The sequence below is a fragment of the Dendropsophus ebraccatus genome, chromosome 5 (assembly GCF_027789765.1).
Source record: "Dendropsophus ebraccatus isolate aDenEbr1 chromosome 5, aDenEbr1.pat, whole genome shotgun sequence".
NCBI classification, from domain to species: domain Eukaryota; kingdom Metazoa; phylum Chordata; class Amphibia; order Anura; family Hylidae; genus Dendropsophus; species Dendropsophus ebraccatus.
Window position 1 is genome coordinate 103,567,054 of NC_091458.1, and position 27,308 is coordinate 103,594,361.

Below are 27,308 nucleotides of genomic sequence, written 5' to 3' on the forward strand. Positions count from 1 at the left end.
TGGCTGCAGCAGGCTGTGTGTGTGTGTGTGTGCGAATGCTATGGCTGCACCAGGCTATGTGTTTGTGTATGTGCTATGGCTGCGCACGTGTGTATGTGTGTGTGTGTGTGTGTGTGTGTGTGCGCGCACGCCCGCGCATGGTTTATGGTGTACTGTGTGTGGTAAATATTTAGTTAGAAACATAGAAGACTGTCAGCAGAAATAGACCACCTGCTCCATCTAGTCTAGTTCTGAGTTGTTCAGGACATGGAGGCTGGAGACTGGCTGCATCCACTGCACACACACGCACACAGCAAAAGCTGCTTTATTATCTCTCCTCTTAGAAGTCGACCCAGTTTAATGTAGGACATTAGGAAGAAGCTGCTGAGCCAGTTTGATAAATAACTCCCCTGTTTAGTATCTGATACGTTCCCTATCTGGGGACCATATATTAAATGGATTTTTAGAACAGGGAGATGGAAAAAGTGCTTTCCATCCGTTATCAAATTCAGCCCGTTATCAAATTTGGGAGTCGGAGTTGGAGTCAGAGCTGCGGCTTACCGACTCCATAGCCCTGCTTAAAATGCATTATTTAAGTCTTATAGACTGACTAATCCTCCCATGTGCTGCTTTGTTTCCTAACCCCACCACCTTCTTGGGTCACTCGTGCTCACTTTAGTTGCAGTCACCTGATCTGTCCCATTAGTACTGGCACTTGGTTTTCACTTCACATGCAAGCAAGAGGGGTTGTGGGAAAGTGTCTGCACTGTTACATGGCAACAGCAGGGTCACAGTTCAGAGAGAAAACCAGGAAGAACTCAGATGCATAGAGAAGAAAAATGGTTCACTAACAACACATTTGTTCTTCTTTACATGTAAGTATGTGGCACACATCTGATTGTACCTTCTTTGCTTCATGACACCACCCCTATTAGGGTAGGCCGTCATTATCAGACCAGTTGGGGTCCCACACCCAGCACCCTTTCCAGTCAGCTGTTTGCTAGAACTGTGGCATCTGCAAGTATAGTAAAAAAAAAAAAAAAAAAAAAAAAAGATGAAAGCAGACAACTCTGCACATTGTATAGTGGCTGTGTTAGGTTACTGCAACTCAGCTCTCACTGAAGTCAGTAGGAGCTGAGCTGCAGTAACCCAGCACGGCCACTACACAATGTATGGAGCTATCTGCAGCTGACTTAGCTCTTTGTACATACAGGCGCCATGGCTTTGGCAGACAACTGATTATTGGGGGTGCTGGGTGATGTACCTTTACCATATTATTATACATTTAAATGATTTTTATAACATTGTCAGAGTCTAAAATGTTTAAAAACGTATAGGCCTCATGCACAGAATCTAAATATTGTCAGAATGCGTTTGGTTAGGTCAAGCATACCAGCATATAAAAAAAGAACTGATGTTCATGAGACGTTAGGTCCCAGCTTGAAATGCATCAGTATATGCTCCCATCACTATTATATGTACGCTCAGTATTCTGCTAAACATTTAGTGAGATTCCACATTATTGAGCGGGTCATTGCTGGAAACAAGTAGACTACTAGCCGCCTGGAAAGGAAATAACAGGAGTTTACATTGATTCCTTATATGTAGATGGGTGATGTTGTCAGAGATGGAAGAGACGGCACAAGTTTCATCATCAGCATGGCTGCAATCTTTTGGCCTCAGTAAGAAGAAACTTACAATGCCCAAGATCCTGGCACGGCTTGGTTTTCAGCGGCGGGAAGGTTGGTCATATCATACATTTCTTTCATTTTTTACTAGATTAAAGATAAAATAAAAATACACAATTATATCAGAGAAATTCACATTTATTAACCGACTATTACATACTCACTTTTGTAATTTCTCCCCTGACAACAAGGGTTGTTTTAGTACTAGTAAGGCAATTGAGGGGAATTCAGGTTCCTAACATTTGCTTTGTGAATCTGTCATCAGAATGTTTATAATAGACCGTGTTCTGTCTGTATAGAAGGGGGTGAGGGGCGGGGCTATTCCTGGGCACCGGGGGTGAAGCACTGGTGGTGGGCCAGCCCCCAGTGGGAGGATACCCCCCCACCCCTCAATGACACTGCTCCATTACAAAACAATGCAGCTGCATCATAGAGGGGCTCCTCCCATTGGGGGGCGGGCCGGCCCGCCTCCAGTTCTTCACCCCTGGCCGGTGCCTGGGAATAGAACAGTGCCATACACGGGAACTGGTTTAAAAAAAGGACCGCGGAGCCGGCTTCCCTGCGCCGACGCCATTCTATCCATGTGTGGGCAATAAACAATGGTTTATAGGCCTGCTCAAAAAATGCGATCAGCCGATGAGCAGCATTTTCCTGCTCCTCAGCTGATCGGTAACACCTTTACACGGTTTATTGACCGAATGCTCATTGCTGATTGACAGATTTTTACTGTTTGTAATTGTGTAGTAAGGGTGTCAGAGGTGACAGTGTCTCTTTAAATGCACTGAATGTGAATAATTGCGCATATGTGCCCTTCTTCAGTCCCTTATTTCAGACATTCTCTGCGAGAAATGAAGGTGATGATGCTGCTACAGTAGGTCATTTGTACACACCCCAGTTTTGTGATGTGTCGCTTTTTATACACGGTGCGCTCTGCAATGAAACGTATGATTGTATTTATTCTCCAATAAGAATCTAGCTATCCAGGATCAAAAACAGCACCACTCCTGTCTTTAGGTTGTGTGTGGTATTACAATTCAGCTCCATTCACTTCAATGGTACTGAGCTGCAAAACCCACACCCAAACTGAGGACACGAGAGATGCTGTTTATAGAAGAGGACGGCCATGTTTTTCTTAGTGTGGATAACCCCTTTAATACTTCCAACCTGTATGTAATTTTTTTTGTATGCTAGGGGGAAAATCCTTTGTAAAACAAGGGCAACTTTTATGGTGTATATGTGGCATTCTACTTGCTGTTCAAATTTTAAGAACCTGTCATATAACTTCATTCCTTTTTATTTGCCATTGTTAATTGTAAATAAAGTTTTTATGAGTTTAGTCATACTATTTTTATTCCCACAGATTATGTGAATAAACTAGGGCGCCCAGTGTCCTCCCGGTATTCTCATGGTCTTTTTCGACAGTATACAAGCAATGGTAAAATCTACAATGTAAGTGGGAAAATGTTGAAACCATTTCTCTTGTCACCAATGAAGAAGTGAAGACATGCATAATACCTGTGCCACATATGAATTATTCATCTATCAAGGCTATGAACTTATTTTCGAACATAGGCGCCCTCTAGGGTTACTGCCTGTTTATAGAGGAGTTTCTTACACCCCACTTTCCTAGTTAATCATGAGCCAAATTGTTGTCTGATTACATTATGAATTCCTTGTCTTACTGTAGTAATACATTTTATGTAATCCTCCTCAGAAGATGACTGTATAAATAGTAAGAGATCACCGTAAGGCTATGTTGCCACTATGTATAAACAACGGCCGTTGTTTCGAATGAAAAATGTCATTGAACACAGTGGCCGGAAATAAATAGCATGAACATTATTTCGATGGCCATAGCTAAACAACGCCTATTGTTCAATACATTGTGTGAATCAACGGATGTTGTTTGCATTCACTTCAATGCAAATCATTACATTATGGAAAGAACAGTCGTTGTTTCAAGTGAAAACAACAGCCATTCTTTTTATAAAAAGTACGGTGTGTAAACATAGGCTGACAATGTAGCCGATGTATCACAGGTCTGTCTATAGAGTTTATAAATGCCTTTAAAGCTCACACCTACACATTTCTATATATCACAGTAAAATTTTTTAATGCAGCGATAGAAATGACTTATTAAAAATAAAAATATAATCTGGCCTAATGTTAATAAATATCTCAAATAAAAGTGACAGTCCAGCCAAGTGTGCTTTACCAATCAAAAATCACGGTGTACAAAAAGATTTTTCGCTATGTTTCAAGCTCTTCTTGAAGTTATGTTATTTTACATTTCACTATTTTATTTCTGTGTTCTGTTACAATTAGTGTTGTCTTGATACCAGAATTTTGAGTTCGATACCAATACCAACTTTTTTTTTTCAATGCTCGATACCAATTCGATACTGAATAAATTACATAAAAAAACCTCACAAGAATAGAAATTGAAACACTAGCTAGCTGGGGATGATGGGAGTTGTAGTCATGTAACACACACCAGCTATCAAGGGGATGGTGGGGGCTGTAGTCATGTAACACACACAGTTCAGCTACCAGGAGGATGGTGGGGGCTGTAGTCATGTAACACACACTTCAGCTGCCAGGAGGATGGTGGGGGCTGTAGTCATGTAACACACACAGTTCAGCTACCAGGAGGATGGTGGGGGCTGTAGTCATGTAACACACTTCAGCTACCAGGAGGATGGTGGGGGCTGTAGTCATGTAACACACACTTCAGCTACCAGGAGGATGGTGGGGGCTGTAGTCATGTAACACACACTTCAGCTACCAGGAGGATGGTGGGGGCTGTAGTCATGTAACACACACTTCAGCTGCCAGGAGGATGGTGGGGGCTGTAGTCATGTAACACACACTTCAGCTACCAGGGGGATGGTGGGGGCTGTAGTCATGTAACACACACAGTTCAGCTACCAGGAGGATGGTGGGGGCTGTAGTCATGTAACACACACTTCAGCTACCAGGGGGATGGTGGGGGCTGTAGTCATGTAACACACACTTCAGCTACCAGGGGGATGGTGGGGGCTGTAGTCATGTAACACACACTTCAGCTACCAGGGGGATGCTGGGGGCTGTAGTCATGTAACACACACTTCAGCTACCAGGAGGATGGTGGGGGCTGTAGTCATGTAACACACACTTCAGCTACCAGGAGGATGGTGGGGGCTGTAGTCATGTAACACACACTTCAGCTACCAGGGGGATGGTGGGGGCTGTAGTCATGTAACACACACTTCAGCTACCAGGGGGATGGTGGGGGCTGTAGTCATGTAACACACACTTCAGCTACCAGGGGGATGGGGGGGGGGCTGTAGTCATGTAACACACACTTCAGCTACCAGGAGGATGGTGGGGGCTTTAGTCATGTAACACACACTTCAGCTATTTGAGGATGGTGGGGGCTGTAGTCATGTAACACACTTCAGCTACCAGGGGGATGGTGGGGGCTGTAGTCATGTAACACACTTCAGCTACCAGGAGGATGGTGGGGGCTGTAGTCATGTAACACACACCAGCTATAAAGGGGATGGTGGGGGCTGTAGTCATGTAACACACACCAGCTATCAAGGGGATGGTGGGGGCTGTAGTCATGTAAAACACACTTCAGCTACCAGGAGGATGGTGGGGCCTGTAGTCATGTAACACACACCAGCTATCAAGGGGATGGTGGGGGCTGTAGTCATGTAAAACACACTTCAGCTACCAGGAGGATGGTGGGGGCTGTAGTCATGTAACACACACTTCAGCTATCAAGGGGATGGTGGGGGCTGTAGTCATGTAACACACACTTCAGCTATCAAGGGGATGGTGGGGGCTGTAGTCATGTAACACACACTTCAGCTACCAGGAGGATGGTGGGGGCTGTAGTCATGTAACACACTTCAGCTATCAAGGGGATGGTGGGGGCTGTAGTCATGTAACACACACCAGCTATCAAGGGGATGGTGGGGGCTGTAGTCATGTAAAACACACTTCAGCTACCAGGAGGATGGTGGGGGCTGTAGTCATGTAACACAAACTTCAGCTATTGGGATGATGAGGGCTGTAGTCATGTAACACACACAGTTCAGCTATTGGGATGATGAGGGTTGTAGTTGCACATTTCGTGCTTCCAGGGCTTGGTGACCAGGATCTGGGCGGCAGGGTAATCTGCAGGTTACAGCCCCCCTCCCCCATCAGAGCACGGCCGACCTCCTGGTCATCCCCCACTGATGTCTGCCCGGGAGTTATCTGAGGGCCCTGGCCGCTCCTCCTCACAGTCCTGCAGCCCCCACCTCACAGTGCAGCCAGATGGAGTGGCCGCATCTCCTCCGTCCTCCTCTCCCCGACACCCGCTCTCCCTCTTCAGCCTCCTCACCTCCTCTCCCTTCTCCTCCGTCCTCCTCTCTCCCGGACCGCCCGCTCTCCCTCTTCAGCCTCTTCACCTCCTCTTCCTTCTCCTCCGTCCTCCTCTCTCCCGGACCGCCCGCTCTCCCTCTTCAGCCTCCTCACCTCCAGCCTTCTCCTCCGTCCTCCTCTCCCCGACCCCCGCTCTCCGTCTTCAGCTTCCTCACCTCCAGCCTTCTCTGTCCTCCTCTCCCGGACGTCCCGCTCTCCTCCGTGCAGCTCCACATGCCACATAAATCATCTCTCTGATAACAGAGTCTGGCTGAGCCGGACCCTATTATCAGAGAGACACCGGCAGCGGGGGTCTGCTACACACAGTAGCCGACCCCTGCAGCATACGGAGCGGCTCAGGAGGGGTTAATGCCGCTGTCAGTGTGACAGCGGCATCTACACAGTTACACAGCCGGCACTAGCAATTGCTATGTGCCGGCTATTTGAAATTGGCGCCGCCGGGAACGGAGGGAGAGAGAGCGTGGAGGAAGTGACAGGTGGGAGCAGGGGGCGCTCAGATAGCCGCCGGCCGTGTTCTCTGCTCTATACTTTGTTAAACTGCGCTATAATGCTAATTAACAAAGTTTCGATACCAGGAAATCCTGGTATCGAACCGTTTTTTTGCCCGAAATATCGATAGTAGTATCGATATTTCGGTGCATCGTGCATCCCTAGTTACAATTAGGGTCCTATTACACAGGACATTTATCTGCCAAATCAGGCCAAATCGGACAACTATCAAGTGTATAGAAAATAATAAAGATTATACTTGACTTTCCAGGCTCCCTGGTGTCCAAATGCCTTTTTCCCGCTTACTGTAGCCACTGCTGAAGCTTCTGACATGTCTCTGCAGTGACATGCCGCTCAGCCAATCACTGGCCATGACGCTGTCTCGTCTTGGTCAGTGATTGGCTGAGCGGCTTGTCACTACAGAGACGTGTCAGTGGTGGCTGCAGTAAACAGGGAATGTGGGGAAAAGCCAGGATGACACTTTGGAGAGGTAAGTATAGCTTGATTATTTTCTATATATGCAATAAGGATCAGCAATATCAGTAAGGGCTGCATGGACATCACTAATGATATATATATATGTAATAGGCTCAGCGAGGGCCAATCTAGCAGATCGATGCTTGCTTACATTCAGCATTGGTTCGTGTAATATGGCCCCTACTATTGATATGTAGGACAGCATAATTATCACACTATAAGTATTGGGCTTCAGTGGGCCAAGGCATGAACATCTGGACTCCTGCACCTTAGTGTTCAAAACTACATGTTCCAGAAAATGCTTTGCAAAGATTGGAAAGAGCAGTATAGAAATCAATGTTATATTGATCTAGGGCACGTTTATCTGGATATTTTTGTACCCGTGTCCCACAGCTTCTTCACAGGATTGCTTGCTGTGGGATTGATTTAATTTTATCACATTTAATTTTATGGCCCCCCTCATCATATGTATAACATTATCCTCAGAGAACCCCTTTAAGTCAAGAAAGTAGCCCTTTATTAGCCTGTATGTAACACTTGTTTTCATTTTTATCAGTTGATAGCTAAAAGAGAAGAAGTTTTACAGAAAATTGAATCGATTACAAACATCATTGAACTTTACAATCGAAGACTGGACTGGCTGAACAGCTCAAGTCGATCAGTGTTTGGTGTGATCCAGGAACGATCTGTAGTCATTATACTTGACCTTAATGCATCTACCAAAGTACAGCACAGCCTGTGCCAGGATGCCTTATGCCTTGTCATCAAAGAACAGATTGCACACATTTCCAAGTTCAATCTTATTTGGTGAGTATGTCATTATAATCTAATGGAACATCGACTGTTTAATCTAAAGGGAAGCTCTAGTTTCCATTTGTAATCCAATATTCAGTCAGTGTCATTTAAGTGTACTCTTTTTCCTGACTTGAAGACCATGACTTGGCAATTTGTAATATTTGGGGGTTAGTTTTTTTTTTTTTACTCACACCTTTAGTCTTGAACAAGCGTTCGCTTGTACGGTGTATTGCATTTTTTTATAGCTCTCCTTATATATCCTTACAAGTGCCTTTCAATCTGTTATGTAATATTTTGTGTAGGGTTTCACAAGAGCCAGTAAAGTGGCATCAGAAGATTATCCGTGTCACTCAGCACTCCATAGAAGAAGCTGCGGAATGGATTCGGAATCTTCAGCAGTCTCCAGTGGCCAATGTGGATAGTGCAGCTGAAGCTGTGTCTGAAGCCTTGGAAGATCAGGTAGGAAACAAGGTTAAGTGCTATAGGATAGCATATTTTACATACATGCGGTGGATTTTATTTTCTGTTCTCATTTGTGATTTCATGTTTAGCGGTCACCAGAAGCTGAGCAAGATATAATAAAAACATAACAATATGTATGTATAGTTTTTATGACCTTTTGCGCAACTAGGGCATTAGGTCACTTATAATACAGCTCTTATTACAGCATATTTAAATGGTAAAATTATATAGATGTGTTACCTAACAGCAAAGAATGTAAAGCATGTGCCAAAAAATGTATGTTATCATAGAAAAAAAGTAGGACGCTGCAAAATGACCTGCATTTGTTTGGATGACCAAATACCCTTCCTATGTGAGTAACATTCTAATATAATTGTACTCGTTATAGGACATCTGATGGTGAATTGTGGTTTTGTTGAAAAGGAAACAAAGCTACATGAAGTCCATTGTTTTATGACTTAAAGTGACACTGTCACCCCCTTTTTGCATTCTGACTTCTCTACACAGGTGTAAAAGGTAAATTTAGCAGTTTTCATACCTTACTTTATATCATACGTCATGGTGCTTGTTCAAGTAAAAAGTGATCTTTTATCAACTGCAAATTGTGTTAAGTGGGTTGAGCTTCATGGCAACACCACCACTTAGCCCCGCCCACAGAGCCACAGTTTGCACCACCCCACCATGACGTCATAGACACATAGGCCCCACCCCCTCACCGACCATTGGAAAACGCTGGCCTAAAAGTCTAGGCCCCACCCCCTCTAGGTCAGCCCATACCAATGGGCGTCGAGGGGGCGGGGGCCTATGTGTCAGTGACGTTATGGAGGGGCGAGCCCCCGGTGGCGTGCTGGGTGGGGCTAAGTGGTGCTGTTGCTGTGAATCCCCGCCCACTTAGCACAATCTGCAGTTGACATAAGATTACTTTTTACTTCAACAAGCACCATGACCTATGATATAAAAAAAGGTATGAAAACTGGTAGATTTACCCATTACACCTGTGTAGAGAAGTCAGAATGCAAAAAGGGGGTGACTGTGTCACTTTAAACATTTTTCTTCAAAATGATGGCCGTCCAAAAAGGCGTCTGTAAAATGGCCATAAAAAGACATTGTGGGAACATAGCCCAAATGTGACCTCTTTAGAGATGGGTTTTATATTACAGGTAGAGGCTATTTACTACTTTTCTGCTGGGGATACTCCTGTGGCAAACATCCAGAAATTGAAGCAAAGCATAGAAAACAGCTCCTATCCGCTGCATGTTGTGTGCTATAACCCACACAAAACCAAGACTATCACATTGCTAAATGAATTAAGTCACCAAACATCGGGAAGGTATGTAGTTATAAAATAAAAATGTTCTGTATATGGTTTAAGCTATATGGTATAAGGTCATCTAAAATATTATTTGCTATTTTAGTTTACAAATGCATGCTATTGTCTAATTCAGTGCTTCTTTATGTGAGAAGGGGGGGGGGGGGACATCAGCATAAGTCCTAATACAAGTCCTGCATTATCAGTGCAATCTTCGTAGTTAGGGGGGTGAAGGGCCTGCATTAGCATCAGGGTCACATGACCATGAGTTAACAAGTCCTGAATAGAAATCAATAAAATCAAAAAAATTTATTAAAAATCGTGTGGAATCTCTTGGAAATAAATTAAGGTTTTAATTATGCTATAAAAATAGTTTTATTATGGAATGTATTGGTGTAACCCCAGCCTAAAGCACTGCCCCCTCCTTTGAGTAACTTTGCTCTTCAGTGGAGCATAAAATAAGAGGAATGTTTCATTATGACTTGTTACTATTACTATAAGTTTATGGTTGGTTTCCCAAGGCATCATCATGCATTAGAATTACATAATTTTATTGTAAATATTTTGTCATTTCCACCAGGTTCCATGTGTATTTTGAAAAAAATAAAGAGGAAGACATGAAGAAAAATCAGTCCAATGGTTATCCAGATATGCCAGAACCATCAAATGATCTACCTGGTAAAGTTTTGACTGGTAGTATTCATGGCCTTCATGAAAAGGAAGGGTTCCATTGTTGCCTAAAGTAACTATTCAGATCTCATAAATGTGGGTTAAATTCACAAACTAGTGTGCTTAAAGTGTCACTGTCGTGAATTTTTTTTTGCAGAAATCAATAGTCCAGGCGATTTTAAGAAACTTTGTAATTGGGTTTATTATCCGAAAAATGCATTTTTATCATGAAAAAGCAGTTTGAAGCTCTCCCCCCTGTCTTCATTGTTCTCCTATGGAGAGAGCTAAAGAAAAGACCAAAACAGGACAACAAAGAGTTAATCTACAAATCCCTCACGGGATATCTCCTGTGACAGTCACCAGTGACCTGTCTGAGCTCGGATTACAGCTGTCACCCAGCTCCGTGCCTGTAATCTTCTGTTATCTGCTTTCTGCTGCCGGCTAACTCCCTCCTTCCTCCTCCCCCCTCCCCTCTCCCTAGAACAGACAGGGTACGTCTCCTGCAACAAGTCACAATTTTCAGATTTTTCAGAGTGGATGAAAAAGAGGAGGGAGGGGGGGACCTGGGAAAAGGCTTTTTACATGCAGATAATGGCAGATTTGGCTAATAAACCCAATTACAAAGTTTCTTAAAATCGCCTGGACTATTGATTTCTGCAAAAAAAAAAAAATACGACAGTGACTCTTTAAGACAGTAATGATCAAGGACTGATATATAATATATATTAGGAAGGTGTTTGTTTTATACTGATTTGCATTAATTGTCAAATAACCGGCATTCTAGAACTTGATGTGCGGAAGGAAGAGCTTCTGATTAGGAATGAACTGAGCCAAGCTCAGGAGAACCTTAAACAGCTGCAAGACATATGGAAGACCTTCTACCACTCAGAAGATGGTAAATATGGATTTGGAATACTTCTGGAGACCTCACTCACAAAAAGATTTTAATTAGAGATGAGCGAACCTCGAGTATGCTCGAGTCCATCCGAACCCTATTGTTTGGCATTTGATTAGCGGTGGCTGCTGAAGTTGGATAAAGCTCTAAGGTTGTCTGGAAAACATGGATACAGCCAATGACTATATCCATGTTTTCCACATAGCCTTAGGGCTTTATCCAACTTCAGCAGCCACCGCTAATCAAATGCCGAAAGTTCGGGTGCGGATGGACTCGAGCATGCTCGGGGTTTGCTCATCTCTAATTTTAATACAATAGAACATATGAGCTACAAATAAGTTGGAAGGTTTTAAAGAGGAACTGTAGCCAACCCCTAAACCCAGCCCTATAAACCCACATGTCTCAGGAAATTAATTTTTTAAATTTTGGTTTTTTTTTTAGGGGGAGGTGTTGGCTACAGGTAGTGTTCAAGCATTAATTACTGCATAAACAAAAAAGATAGCCATAGTCCATAAATCACAGCAAAAAATGGTAGAACTATTAAGACATAACCTTTAATGTGAAATTTCAAGAAACTCCAGATTAAAAGCATTGTTCATCAATGTCTTCCTTCAGCATGTGCCCGGAAATTCTCTGCCCACTTAGATAGCTGTAAATAAATAAAAAATGGCTAATCTGAGAAATCCTAAAGCCCTATCTGAATACACAAAAATGAAAAAAATTACTAGCGACAGTGGGACCTAGGTCCCTGTGAGTCTCTCAGGCCCCTGTCACTCTCCCAATTTGTTTCCTCCAAAATAGTGCTTATGGGGGAAAAGTAGAGAAAGAAAAAACAAAAATAACAACAGCGGTGCCAAGAGACACTGATGCATGCTTTTTGGACCAAGAGAGATGATTAGACACCAGATGGATAAGAACGTCATTTAAGCAATTTTTTGTGGGCCGGATATGCTGTATATTTTGCACAATTAATTCTGTAGCAGCAAATGTGCTCCAATTCGTGTAGGTTTATGTGTGGATTTGTTGGTGATTTGCTGTACAGTGGGGATTATGTAAATATAGAGGGAAAAAAACAATGTATTCCAAACCCACAAACTGCACATTTTGTAGCAGATCTGCAGTCTTTCCACAGTTTAATCTGCATTACTACAGATATTTATCACCACTTTTTACTTCCCCACTGAATTCAAAGGGAAAAATCAAAAATAAATCAGGTGTATTTGAAGACTGTCTAAATTTGTCTAAGAATTAGACCGTATTAGTAAATTTTCCCCTGTCAGAGCAGGAGCCGCACGACCAGCTCTTGACGCTGCTGGGACGTGCAGCCACTGTGATAGAGACGCCGACAGCGTCCCTAGTGATGTGCAGGGCCGGTTGCTAGGAGCGCACTGACGGCGTCACCAAGCAGCCGGCCTGCTTTTAGAGCGCTGCTTTAATATGATGTAGCCTTGGCTGGGGTTTCACCACCCCCGGCCGATCGACATTAGGTGTGCTCAGTTCAGTGATTTTTGACACTCCAGTCAGCTGTCAGCTACTGGGTTGGACCTGGAGTCTCGGCTCCAATCGCCTCTGGGGTCGGGACTTCCGGTTCCATAAGTATCTGCATTTGTATCAGGTCCAGCACCTGAGATAATATCTAGCTCCTAGTTTACTTGACCTAGCGTTTTCCTGCATTTCTCTCTGGTTTTCTGACTTCTGCTATCGACCCTTTCACTTCCCCTTGGACATGATTTTGTACTCTACTGACCGGCTGGTTTTTGACTTGGAATCCTGATTTTTTCTCTGTTGCGTTGTGTATTGTCTTATTTTGTTTTTGTGTGTCACTTAGTCAGCTCAGGGACTGCTGTCCAGTTGTCCGTTGCTATTAGAGCTTCTGGGGAAAGTAGGCAGGGACAGCAGTGCAGGTGCCAGCTTTAGGGCTCACCTGTCCTTGTCTCCTGTCCCATCCTACCATCCCCATTGTGATCAATGAACACAGTTTACAAGTTAAGCAGGATATATGTGGGTGTAAGTGTATGTACCCAGTGCCTATCTTTATGTTTTTGCAGAAAAGGACAATATGGTAGAGGAGACTTCTGAAGACTGTGCTAGCTCGAAAGAATGGCTAAAGAAGTTTGGTTTAAAACCTCAGAAATTGTTGTTTTATGATGCCCTTGCTGACTGCGCTTTTCGTCACAGTGATGGAGTAGTGGATATAAAAATCAAACCAGAGGATGAGTCTCTTCAGACAGATGCAGTAAGTACACTGGAAAGTTACTACACTCAGGTCTGAAGTCACTTTAAGGCTTTAGGGTGAGATTTATGAAAGGGTGTAAATATACACCTGGTGTAAAGTGCCCACAGCAACCAATCACAGCTCAGCTTTCAGCTCTGGTAAACTATGCTACATGCTATGAAGTTACACTTTAGTATCTGATCAGTCCCTTCACAATTTCACATACTTTTATAGTTTTTCAGTAATGTAGACATTTTATACACTTAAAAAGGAAAAAAATGGATACAACGAATAATAAAAGTGGCCGCTGCTGCATGTCTAAAACCTCAATCCGTTTCCCATTGACTTACATTTAAAGCGACTCTGTACCTACAATCTGACCCCCCAAACTGCTTGTACCTTCAGATAGCTGCTTTTAATCCAAGATCTGTCCTGCGGTCTGTTTGGCAGGTGATGCAGTTATTGTCATAAAACATTACTTTTAAAATTGCAGCTCCGTGCCCTACGGGCGTATCTGTGCCCTAACTTTGCACCACCCCCTCCGTCCCTCCTCACCGCCCTCCTCATCATTAGGAATGCTCCAGGCAGATTGCTTCCTATTCCCCACCTGTGTTACCACAGCACATGGGCTTGATCATTAAGACACCTGTACAATGTTCAAACAGAAGTAAATGTTCCAGTGGCATTCCTAATGGTGAAGAGGGTGGTGAGAGGGGATGGGGGGACGGAGGGAGTGGTGCAAAGTTAGGGCACAGATACACACGTAGGGCACCGGACTGCAATTTTAAAATAATTTTTTTATGACAATAACTGCATCACCTGCCGAACGGACCACAGGACAGATCTTGGATTAAAAGCAGCTATCTGAAGGTACTAGTGGTTTGGGGGGGTCATATTGTGGGTACAGAGTCGCTTTAAAAAAAAACAAAAAAAACAAAACACAGGCCACAATGTATTCATTTTTTTTCTTTTTTACTTACACAAAACTGTGGATAGCCATGGTTTTCTGTACATAAAAAGTACATCCACAGTAAGGCCTGTGCACATGCGGACGCCGCTTGAAATTCTGCCTGTCCCATTGATTCAATGGGATTTCTTGTGTGCCTCTGCTCTCCACTCAAAGAATTGCCAAAAGAGGCATGGGCTCTGCTTGAAATTTCTGCCTCTTTTGCTTTGTGTGCACGGGCCCTAACGTTAACAGTGAAATGGAGACAAAAATGTAAAGCCAGCCTAATTGAGGTAGCCTTATTGTTCTTATACAAGCTGTCCTGGCAACAGGTTAGCACATTGTACTGACATGCATTTTCTGTGACATGTCACTTGTGTGGTGTTGTGTGACTACAGCTGAACATAAATACACCAGGTTTCTGTATCTGCATATCACACTATCTAACATTGCTTTGTGAGGAGTTAAACAGATCTCCTGTCTTTGTAACCTACAGGAAAACAATATGAAATTGATAAACGCCAAGTATTGTGACCATTTTGTTCATGTGCTTTGGAAAGATGGCGCTGTGGTACATGTTCATATCAGTAAGGAGAAATGCCGGTGGTATGAGGAGAAAATGAAGACTGCGCTAGACCAGATCAGTAGAAGGTTGTGCCTTTATGTGTTAATATCTTATTATTATGATATTGTAAATAATCTTGTACCATTAAAGTGGGCATGGAAAAGATAATATAAAGATGAACGTTGCCAATTTAAAATGTTACTGTACTTTTAAGTGTCCCTGTCGTAACTTTCAAAGTCAACAGTATATGTGATATAAAGCAAGTTTGCCATATACATTCTTTTTTTTTTTTTTTTGTTATCATGCTGTAAAACAAAGCTGAACTTACCAGAAATCCAGGTCCAGTCTCCTGAAGGAAAACTTTCTGCTGGTTGAAAAAAAAGACTAAACACAAGAATTCCGGCCAGTACAGAGTCACAGCTCAATGTGTCCATCAGTCACATGACTGCCTTCTCTCTGTGAGCGCTCAGATGGCCTGGGAAACAAGTGATAACTGAACATGATAACTAACAAAAAATAATGGGTATAAATTGCAAACTTGCTTTATATCACATGATCCAAAATGACCCAGTGGACCGCGCAAATTTTGATCTTAGTGTTTTAGTTTTTTCCCTCCTCCCCTTCTAAGAGCTCTAGCACTTTCAGTTTTCTATCTACAGGGCCATGTAATGGCTTGTTTGTTACAGGAATAGTTGTACTGTGTAATGGCATCTTTCATTTTACCATAACATGTATGACGCAATCCCAAATATATTATTTATGAAGATATAAATAGGTGAAATCGTAAATAAGAATGCAATATGGTAACGTTTGGGGGGTTCCTGTGTCTACGTAATGCACTATATGGTAAAAGCCACATGATACCGTTATTCTATAGGTCAGTCCGAACACAACCATATGCAGGTTACACAGATTCTCTAATGTTATATATATTTTTTTTAAATTAAATCCTTTTTTTGGCAATTAATTATTAATAAAATGTCCCTATTGTAACGCTTATAACTGTTTTAGTTTTTCACCTACAGGGCTGTATGGGGTGTAATTTTTCTGCCATGATCTCTAGTTTTTATTAATACCATATGTGTGAAGATCGGACGTTTTGATCACTTTTTATAAAAAATTTTTTTATATATAATGTAACAAAAACGGAAATCCGTGCACTTTTTTCCTTCTTTTCGTCTACGCCGTTCACCGTTCGCAATGACGCTTATTATATTTTAATAGATCGGACAATTACGCACGCTACAGTATATTATATGTTTATTTGTTTATTTATTTTTATATGTTTTATTTATATAATGGGATGGGGGGGTGATTTCAACTTTTATTGGGGGAGGGGCTCTGGGGTATTGTAATAGTGTTTTTAACTTTTTTTTTTTTACACATTTGAAGTCCCTTTGTGCGACTTTTACATACAGTACTTTGATTTCTACACTGTTGATTGCTATGCCATAGGCATAGCATTGATCAGTGTTATCGGCGATCTGCTCATGGAGCCTGACTGTGCAGAGTGGCGTTTAAGGAGCTAATGACACGCGGCAGCGCGATCGCTGCAGCATGTCATTACCGGTGAGGTGTCGGCTGCTAATTGCAGCCGGCCCCCACCTGCTATGAAGCGCGCTCCGCTCCGGGGCGCGCTTCATAGCCGGAGAAACACCCAGGACGTATAGTTACGCCCTAGGTCGTCTGGGGACAGACATCCATGGCGTAACTATACGCCCTGGGTCCTCTAAGGGTTAAGGGTGCGTTCAAACCTACAGGATCCGCAGCAGATTTGATGGTGCAGATTTGATGCTGTGTTCAGTTAATCTGCGGATCCACAGCAGAAAATCAGCTGCGGATCTGGTAAGTGTGAACGTACCCTAACAAAACTTTTGACATGTCAGATAAGTCAGAAATTTTGATTGCTCAGGGTCAGGCCCTCAGTGATTGCTGAAACGAGCCAGGAAAAGAGCTCACTGCCGGAGATGGCTCCATAGAAGTACTATAGAATCTGTTTCCTGCATGAAATGGGAGATGGGAAAGGGGGAAAGGGAGATGGGAAAGGGGAGCGCTCAGCTCATAACTTTAACTGGCTTGTTCTAGCGCTCAGTGAAGACCTGAACACCCAGACTCTGACTGATCAAAACTTCAGAATTTCTCTTTCAAAAGTTTTGTTTAATGACAGTAACATTTTAATGTTAACAAAAAAAAAGATTTTACTTTGAGTGTATGTAATTGTATTTTGTTTATCACATGTTTAGGGTTAAATGGCTTCAGAAAGGAAGTAGGGAGCTGTTTGGTACCATCCTTGAAGACCAAGTGTATATTCTCATTGATACCTCACATTCTATGAAGGACAAGCTGTTTTTAGTGAAAGAGAAAATATTGCAGCTTTTGCAGGTAATTTATTATTTAGCAAAATAGACATATTATTAGTTATTTCATCCACAGTAATAATGAACTGCTAGGTTTGTTGTAACAGGAGCCTTTTTTTTTTCATCATTTCTCATAGAGACACAAACGCACACACACATAAATAACTAACGGTGCATTCACATGTACTGTATTCACCATGGATTTGAAGCTATGTCCAATCATTTAAGTACATTGATTTACACTGCATCAAATCCACAGTGTCAAATCTGCAGCGTCACATACCCTAAGGCTGAGTTTACACAGCGTAAGACATCGGTCGTTCTGTGACCCGGCTGCGTCACAGAAAGGTGTCAGTGAAGTTTATCCCGGCCAGTACTGCAGTACCGGCCGGATAAACTTCAATTCTGCTGAGTGGGATCCGTGTGCGCCCGCATCCCAATTCACCATTAAACACGGCGGAGTCTTACCAGAGGAAGAGATTGTACCAGGATGCACTATGGGAAAAGACAAACTGGTAGAGACAGTGTGATGCAGGGTGGTGCAGTTCAGGAGGGGCGTCGGGGAGCTGCCCGGGTGATCGCTGATCGTCCGGGCAGCCCATAGGATACAGCAGCATCTGCTGCCGATGCTCCTATTCAACGGAGCGACGGCAGCAGATCGTTGCTGTATCAGTCGCTTGTTTTTAAACATGTTGAAAAACAAGCGACTGCAACGATCAGCCAACATGAACAATGTTGGCTGATCGTTGCACTCTATTCCACGGGACGATTATCGTCTGTAGCGGCCGATATCGGCCGAATACGGATGATAATTGTTCCGTGGATTAGGGCCTTTAAAGGATTTGCTGCTAACATCTTGAAGCAAGATAACACAGACAGACAGAGACCACTCAAGTCTATGGGGGACATTTATCAGGACTGGGGTACTCGTACAGCAGTCTTAAATAAAGCCCCTACTTACCCGGACAGATTTTCTTAGAGGTGCAGACCTCATAGAAAATCTGGCAGGACCAGCACCTGTCTCAGGGCTTGGGCAGAAATCTACACCTGCTCCAGAGCAAGTGTATATTCCTGCATGATTTGGGCCTGTATTCAGGCATAAATTATGATAAATTAGGTGTTGTTAGGCCACGCCTTCTTCCAGCTTTGACACACCCCCACATCCTGCTCGCCCATCAGGCGAGCAGAGCTTCTGCCTGACGAACCTGCAATGAAAAAGGCAGAAATCTGCTCCTTTCAGTGGTGTATGCCAGAGACGTTCAACAGAATAATTACGCACTTTGAAATGCTTATGTGCACCCTCCACACCTTCAGACACCACCAGTCCGGTAAACACAGTAATATATACAAAAAATGTGAAGGAAAAAAGGCTCTCTCACCAGGTCGCTGTAATCTTTGGGTGTTTCAACCCACTGTACTCCAGCAATATGGAGTGCAATATATTTGCTGTATTCAATGAAAAATAATGTTTGCTGTATTCAATGAAAAATAAATAAGAATTTTGCAGTCAAGTGGACTCTGAGTATATTGCACTCCATATTGCTGGAGTACAGTGGGTTGAAACACCCGAAGATTACAGCGACCTGGTGAGAGAGCCTTTTTTCCTTCACATTTTTTGTATATATTACTGTATGCCAGAGACGCCCCTTGTGCCCCATGGGCTCACAGTTTAGAGGTGTTCTGGGTATTGTAAGTGTTCTCTTCAGTGTTTTTTAATGAAAACTATAAAGACAAACAAAGTATAACATATGCCTCTTTAAACATAACATGGTAAGAGTTTCTGACTGTTATAGTAACATTGATCTCTACAGGAGCAGCTGAAACACAAGAGAATGTTCAATTTTGTAAAGTTTGACTCTAACGTGGAAGCCTGGAAACCAAAGTTGGCAGAAGTCAATGAGGAACACATAAAAGAAGCCTGGTGCTGGATTAGGGAGCTTCAGGTAACGTAATTGACCTTTCTTCACTCAATACCTGGCATCAAAATGACTCCTGATGGATCTTCATTGGAGGTCCCACCCCCACGCATCTTTAGGTGGCCATACACCCTCAAAAGTTGGCTGACAGCTTTCTTTTCCATTCATCCCATACTTATGTATGGTGCATGAATGGGCAGAGAGACAGTATCTGGATTCTAATCCAAAAAGATTACTGTGCTGTAGGCAGCAGCAATTTCACTGACCTACTGAGATTGCTGGACAGTTCTAAAACCATTCCTTAGGGTGGTATTACACGGAACGATTATCGTTTGAAAAATCGTTAAATCGTTCGGATTTGAACGATAATCATTTCGTGTAATAGCAGGCAACGATTAAACGACCAACGAGAAATCGTTGATCGTTTAATAGGATCCGGACCTATTTTTATCTTTTGATCGTTCGCTCATCGTTCGGTGGAATAAGAATTCACAGCTGAAACGTACGCAATAGCGACGACTAAACGACTGCAAGAACGATCATAAATAACGATCATCGTTTCGTGTACTTGGGCGAACGATTTCGGGTAGTTTGCCTTAGCGGTCGTTTAAGATCGTTTATCGTTAATCGCTAGTCGTCGGAAAATTGCTTGGTGTAATAGTACCCTTAAGGCCCTATTCCATCAACAGATCTGATGACAGATTATCTGCCAAAGATTTGAAGCCAAACCCAGGAACAGACTATAGACAGAGAACAGGTCATAATGAAAAGACTGGATTCCTCCTCTTTTCAAATCCATTCCTGGGTTTGGCTTCAAATCTTTGGCAGATAATCTGTCGTCAGATCTGTTGGTGGAATAGGGCCTTCAGGTCCTTGTCTCTTGGTCTGCTACTCTTGTTGTCTTGATTGGCCTTTCTATTCCTGCGAGATTATTGTGCTCACTGCCTTGATCAAGCTGTCCACTTCTGCCATACTACTACCTATGTACTGAACTTTGGCTAAGCATTGACTACACTTCTGTCTTACCTTCTACTTATATTGCTGATACCTGTGTACCGACCTCTGCCTGATTTCTGACCAGGCTTGTCTCCACCATATTGCTAATATTTATGTACCGACCTCTGACTGACAATGCTTAACAAGGCTTGTCTCAGCCATGTTGCTGATGCTCATGATCTGATTACAGCTTGCCCCTTGTATGCTGCCTGTATTCTGTGCTGTTACTGTTATTGCATTCTAATCCTGACCCCAGACTGTTACAGGTGGTAAGCTGCTGCCAGCCCCTTCTGTTAGAGGATTATCTCTTGAGGATAAAAGGATCAGGCAGTTGATCAAACATGCCCAATCCTTCTCTTTCCTGGCATTATCTGTCAGGGGAGAGTCAGGAGGCCCCCATACACAGAGTCAGGAGGCCCCCATACACATTAGACAGTCAGAGATGCAGCCAATATTGGCAAGTTTGGACAACTTTTCTCTAATGTGTATGTAAGCTTCTAAAATACATTACCTGTCTTGCTGTGACAAAGACTGAAAAATTGTCAGCTGATGAATATTAAACAAAGACTTTCATGGCATAATAACTAGATGGTAATGGCATTCATATAAGCCTTGGCAGACAGGCTGTCTCTTGGGAGACTGTGTTTTTTGGATCAGAGACTGGTGAAGGCAAAGTCTATGCTAGGGAAATGTTCATCCTGCTGTAATTTATGTGGCAGGCAACTGAGAGATGATAATCAGAAAATTACTTATGGGGCACATTGCTGACTGTGTTTTTTTTTTAGCCAAAGCCAGTAGCGGATCCTAAACACAGAAAAAATATATTAGAAACACTGAAACTTTTCTTATGTCCATTCTAGATTTTGCTAAAGAAATTTGTGCAAATAATGACCAAGGCTATGTTCCCAGTATAGAATATTATCAGGAAAAGGCGACCATCTGTTGATAATGACGAATGCAAATAATGATAATGAATAATGATAATGATCATTATTTGCAGTCTTTTTTATCAATAGACGTCCGCCTTTCCCTGCTAAATGACGGCCTGTTCCTGTAGTGAGAACATAGCCCTAATCTGCAAAGTGTCCATGAGACCTAGGAGTAATTGAGTAGACTGTGTGATAATATTATATACGTCATGCCTCTAGAATCAAACTATTTATGTTTCTATTCAATAACAGTAAGCAGAAATTGTAAGTATTTAACCCCTTCAAGACCAAGCCTATTTGCACCTAAAAGACCAGGCTCATTTTTCAAAATCTGACCTGTCTCACTTTATGCTCTTATAGCTCAGTGATGCTTTAACGTATGCTAGCGATTCTGAGATTGTTTTTTCGTCACATATGGCACTTTATATTAGTGGCAAAATTTGGTCACTACTTTGTGTGCTTTTTGTGAAAAACATCAAAATATCATGAAAAATTGAAAAAATTAGCATTTTATGAACTTTGAAATTCTCTGCTTCTAAAAAAGAAAGTCGTATCACATAAATTAGTTACTAAGTCACATTACCGATATGTCCTCTTTATTCTGGCTTCATTTCATAAACATATTTTACTTTTTTAGGGTGTTACGGGGCTTAGAAATTTATCAGCAAATTACCACATTTTCGTAAAAGTTTCCAAAACTGATTTTTTTAGGGACCAGTTCTTTTCTTAAGTTGATTTAGGAGGCTTGTATACTGGAAACCCCCATAAGTGACCCCATTTTGGAAACTAGACACCTTAAAGAATTAATCTAGGGGTATAATGAGCATTTTAACCCTACAGGGGCTGGAGGAAAGTATTCACCATTAGGCCGTAAAAAAATGAAAAATTACAATTTTCCAATAATATATACGTTTAGATTAAAGTTTCTCATTTTCAAAAGGAACATGAGAGAAAACGCACCACAAAATTTGTAACGCAGGTTCTCTTGAGTACTACGGTACCCCATATGTGGGCGTAAACCACTGCATGGGCACACAGCAGGGCTCAGAAGGAAGGGAGCGCCATCTAGCTTTTCCATTGCAGATTTTGCTGAAGAAGTTTCCGAGCGCCAGGTGCATTTGCAGAGCCCCTGTAGTGTCAGCAGAGAGAAAACCCCCCATAAGTAACCCCATTTTGGAAAGTACACCCCTCAAAGAATTCATCTTGGGGTAGGATGAGCATTTTGACCCCACAGGTGTTAGAGGAAAGTATTCAAAATTAGACAGTAAAAATGAAAAACTCGAATTTTTCCAATAATATGTTCCTTTAGTTTGAATTTTCTCCATTTCACGAGGAACAGGAGAGAAAATTCACCCCAAAATCTGTAACGCAGGTTCTCCTGAGTAAAAAGGTACCTCATATGTGGGCATAAACCACTGTATGGGCACACAGCAGGGCTCAGAATGGAAGGAGCGCCAATTAGCTTTTTCAATGCAGATTTTGCTGAAGAAGTTTCTGAGCGCCAGGTGCGTTTGCAGTGCCCCTGTAGTGCCAGCGGAGTAAAATCTCGCCCATAGTCACCCCATTTTGGAAAGTACACCCCTCAAAGAATTCATTTTGGGGTGTGGTGAGCATTTTGACCCCACAGGTATTAGAGGAAAGTATTCAAAAGTAGACAGTAAAAATGAAAAACTCGAATTTTTCCAATAATTTGTTCCTTTAGTTTAAAATTTCTCAATTTCACGAGGAACAAGAGAAAAAAAGTACCCCAAAATTTGTAACACAGGTTCTCCTGAGTAAAAAGGTACCTCATATGTTGGTATAAACCACTGCATGGGCACACAGCGGGGCTCAGAAGGGAAGGAGCGCCAATTAGCTTTTTCAATGCAGATTTTGCTGCAGAAGTTTCTGAGTGCCAGGTGCGTTTGCAGAGCCCCTGTAGTGCCAGCGGAGTAAAATCTCGCCATAAGTCACCCCATTTTGGAAAGTGCACCCCTCAAAGAATTCATTTTGGGGTGTGGTGAGCATTTTGACCCCACCGGTATAAGAGGAAAGTATTCAAAAGTAGACAGTAAAAATGAAAAACTCGAATTTTTCCAATAATTTGTTCCTTTAGTTTAAAATTTCTCAATTTCACAAGGAACAGGAGAGAAAATTCACCCCAAAATCTGTAACGCAGGTTTTCCTGAGTAGAACGGTACCGCATATGTGGGTATAAACCACTGTATGGGCACACAGCCGGGCTCAGAAGGGAAGGAGCGCCATCTAGCTTTTCCATTGCAGATTTTTCTGAAGAAGTTTCTGAGCGCCAGGTGCATTTGTAGCGCCCCTGTAATGTCTACAGAATAGACCCCCCCCAAAAGTCACCCCATTTTGGAAAGTACACCCCTCAAAGAATTCATCTTGGGGTAGGATGAGCATTTTGGCCCCACAGGTATTAGAGGAAAGTATTCAATATTGGCCAGTAAAAATGAAAAACTTGAATTTTTCCAATAATATGTTGGTTTAGTTTGAAATTTCTAAATTTCACAAGGAACATGAGAGAAAACGTACCCCAAAATCTGTAACGCAGGTTCTCCCGAGTACAACGGTACCCCATATGTGGGCATAAACCACTGTATGGGCACACAGCAGGGCTCAGAAGGGAAGGAGCGCCAATTTGCTTGAGCAAAACAGTAGCTAGTAATAGTTATTAGAATAGCGCAGTTACTAAAATAAAATAAAAAAAATTAGATTACAGGTAATGTGGGGTGGTTTCCGGGTAATTTGGAGGTGGTTACGGGCAGTCTGGGGTGGTTACGGGCAGTCTGAGGTGGTTACGGGTAATCTGGGCTGGTTACGGGTAATCTGGGGTGGTTACGGGTAATCTGGGGTGGATACCGTCAACATGGGGAGGTCACGGGCAACCTGCTGTGGTTACGGCAACCTGGGGTGGTTACAGGCAACCTGGGGTGGTTACAGGCAACCTGGGGTGAATACGGACAACCTGCTGTGGTTACGGACAACCTGCTGTGGTTACAGACAATCTAGGGTGGTTACAGGCAACCTGCTGTGGTTACGGGCAACGTGGGGTGGTTACAGACACTCTGGGGTGGTTACAGACAATCTGGGGTGGTTACAGACAATCTGGGGTGGTTACGGACAATCTGGGGTGGTTACGGACAATCTGGGGTGGTTACAGGCAACCTGCTGTGGTTACGGATAAACTGAAGTGCTAATAGGTAATCTGAGGTGGGTACCTGTAATCTGGCGTGGTTGCGGGCAATCTGGAGGGGGTCACTGGCAATTTGGGGTGGTTAGAGGCAAGGTGCGGTGGTCAGAGGCAAGGTGCGGTGGAGGTGCGGTGGTCAGATGCGACGTGCGGTGGTCAGACGCGACCTGCAGTGGTTGCGTGCAATCTGGGGGGTTACATGTAATCTGGCATGATTACGGGCAACCTGGGGTGGTTACGGGCAACCTGGAGGGGTTACAGACAATCTAGAATTGTTACGGATAGACTGAAGTGCTTGTAGGTAATCTGGGGTGGGTACATGTAATTTGGGGTGGTTACAGGCAATCTGGGGTGATTACAGACAATCTGGAGGGGGTCACTGGCAACGTGCGGTGGTTACGGGCAACGTGCGGTGGTTACGGGCAACGTGCGGTGGTTACGGTCAACGTGCGGTGGTTGCGGTCAACGTGCGGTGGTTACGGGTAATCTGGGGGGTTACGTGCAATCTGACTGGAGGGGGTGGGGGGACATCACTTTTTATCCCCTGTCACCAATCATTCATGGTGACAGGGGATAAAATGTTCCGGCGGCACATGGCACAAGCGATCAGCGGTATATAGTATATACCGCTGATCGCTTGTACCGGGACCCCACAGGGGGGGTCCCCGATGACTGCCCCATGCTCTCCCTCCGGTGGCGGAGAGCATGGGGTTTTCATTCATTTTTACAAAGAGATCACTGTGAACAGACATTAGTCTGCTCACAGTGATCGCGGCGGCCATCTTGGATCTGATGGCCGCCGCGGGGAGGGGGGGTTAGATACCGGGGCACTAGGGGGGCTGGTCTGGGGTCTGATTTTAACTATTTCATCTCCCCCCACCGTGGATTCACGGTGGGGGGAGATGAAATATAGCTGCGGCACCGGCCCATTAGTGACCGCCGTTTCGGCGGTCACTAAGGGGTTAGTGGGGGTCAGCTGCGGGATCGCAGCTGATTCTCATTATCTCCGGTGCCTCACTCAGATGAGAGCGGGATCGCTGTCCCTGCAGCGATCCCGTTCTCATCACAAACCCCCGTCAAAGCAGGAACGTATATGTACATTCCTACTGCACGGGGCATGTGCAATAGGAACGTATATATACGACGTGAAGGGGTTAAAGAGGAACTATCAGCAAGTTTGACGAATCTAACCTGCTGATATGTGTGTGTTAACTTTCTCCTCTGTGCTGTTCCGGTCCAGTTAGTCTAATGAGATCTTTAGAAGGCTGGATTGGCACTTTGGGGGCAGGCAGTGCTCCTAACAATCTTACCAGACCATGGAGCAATAAACTAACTGCACCGGAAAGGACAGAGACATACCTTCCTCCTCTGTGTCTCCTGTGCAGTAGGGACATATCAGCAGGTTAGATTTCTCTAACCTGCTGATAGTTCCCCTTTAAAATGCTATCTTAATAAAAAAAAACTAAGGCTGGGTTCACACTGTGTTTTTCTGTCCTTTTCACTGTTTTCATTATAGTATATTTCACTTTAAGGTACAGAAAACATGGTCAACCACATTTTTGTGTACATCAAGAAAACTGATACGTTTCACTCTCTTTTATTTTTTTATGATGTAAGTCAATAAGAAACGGATTCTGCTGTATGGCATGTAGCAGCATCTTTTTTACAATGAGTTAATGTAGCCATTTTTTTAATGTATACGTTAAATGGAATCAAAAATCCAGTGTGAACTCAGTAACTAAATTTTTATTATACAATGACAAAAACAGTCTCTCTGTGCATAAAACTGCAGCACCTTTGCAGTGTATTAAATGTGGTAGACTGACACTAGAGATTTGGGTGTTAAACAGATTTTTATGCATTGCAAGCGTTCTTATACCATGAAGCAAATATATATGAAGCATCCATATAGACTGAGTGTAATCACAGAGAATGGTTGGGTAGGGTGTTGTCAGAGATATGTATATCTAGCTATTACACCCTGCCTACCACTAAGAGACGTGCCCCTAGGACAGTACGTCCCCTGTACTAAGTGGGATTAGCCCTATGCTAAGTGAAAAACAGAATTCGTCTGATTATTTAGTCCTTCATGTTGGTCAAGCAGGGTAATTTCCGCTGGGTGATGAGGTAAATGAATATATATATTGTGTGCACTCTTGGATGAGATTCTGTCTAGGCTGTCACTTTTGTAAGCTATCTTGCTGATCATTCAGTGCTTACTGACATCTGAACAAGACCAAAACTTTGCTGCACCCCCCCCCCCCCCTCACTGGACATGGGACCTTAAAAGAGGGGCACCCTGGCTCACATTATATCACACAATATCTTAAAGTGGACAGCAATTGTGTAAGCAATATGTATACCTAAGGCCAGGACAACATTACCATTTATATCATCATCATAATTGCACATCTACTGGGAGTTTTTTTTATTTGTATGACTCTCCAGCACTCAGTAGAGATCATCTTATGACACTTGTTATGGCTGAGAATCCACAAGCATCACTGATGAACCTAGCTATCCTAACCTGGGGGGAGGAAACGTGTCGGATGATCATTAGACGAGCAAGATCACTTACAAGAGCGACAGTCTAGACAGACTCTCATCCAGGAGTGCACACCTAAATATATGTATCTACTTCATCATCACCCAGACAAAATTATCTTACTTGACTGTGACCCATATGATGGACTGGAAAATCAGACTTCTTCTGACAGTTTTCCACTTAGCGTAGGGCTAATCCCCCTTGGTGCAGGGGACGCATCTCTTAGTGGTAGACAGGGTGTAATAGCTATACATATCTCTAAAAACACCCTACCCAACCATCCTCTATGATAACACTCAGTCTGTATGGCTGCTTCATATATATTTGCTTCACTGTATATAAACGCTTGCACTGAATAAATATCTGTTTGACACCTGAATCTCTAGTGTCAGTCTACCACTTTTTGTTACTTTAAATGTTCTTTCTATGTTTGTAGTCTACAAGTCAGGACGCATTCATCTATTCGTCTTTTT

General features: G+C 43.1%; 1 protein-coding gene across 1 annotated transcript in view; it reads left to right on the forward strand.

The window, feature by feature from the left end:
• Positions 1-693: 693 nt before the first annotated feature.
• VWA3B (von Willebrand factor A domain containing 3B) overlaps positions 694-27,308 on the forward strand; it is a 92,755-nt gene continuing 66,140 nt past the window's right edge. Inside the window, 12 exon segments of the mRNA XM_069972949.1 lie at positions 694-854; positions 1,588-1,721; positions 3,028-3,116; positions 7,603-7,853; positions 8,144-8,300; positions 9,464-9,633; positions 10,193-10,290; positions 11,066-11,176; positions 13,225-13,412; positions 14,834-14,988; positions 17,146-17,284; positions 19,071-19,202. Coding sequence (XP_069829050.1) covers positions 802-854; positions 1,588-1,721; positions 3,028-3,116; positions 7,603-7,853; positions 8,144-8,300; positions 9,464-9,633; positions 10,193-10,290; positions 11,066-11,176; positions 13,225-13,412; positions 14,834-14,988; positions 17,146-17,284; positions 19,071-19,202 — 1,677 coding nt within the window. The 5' untranslated portion in view covers positions 694-801.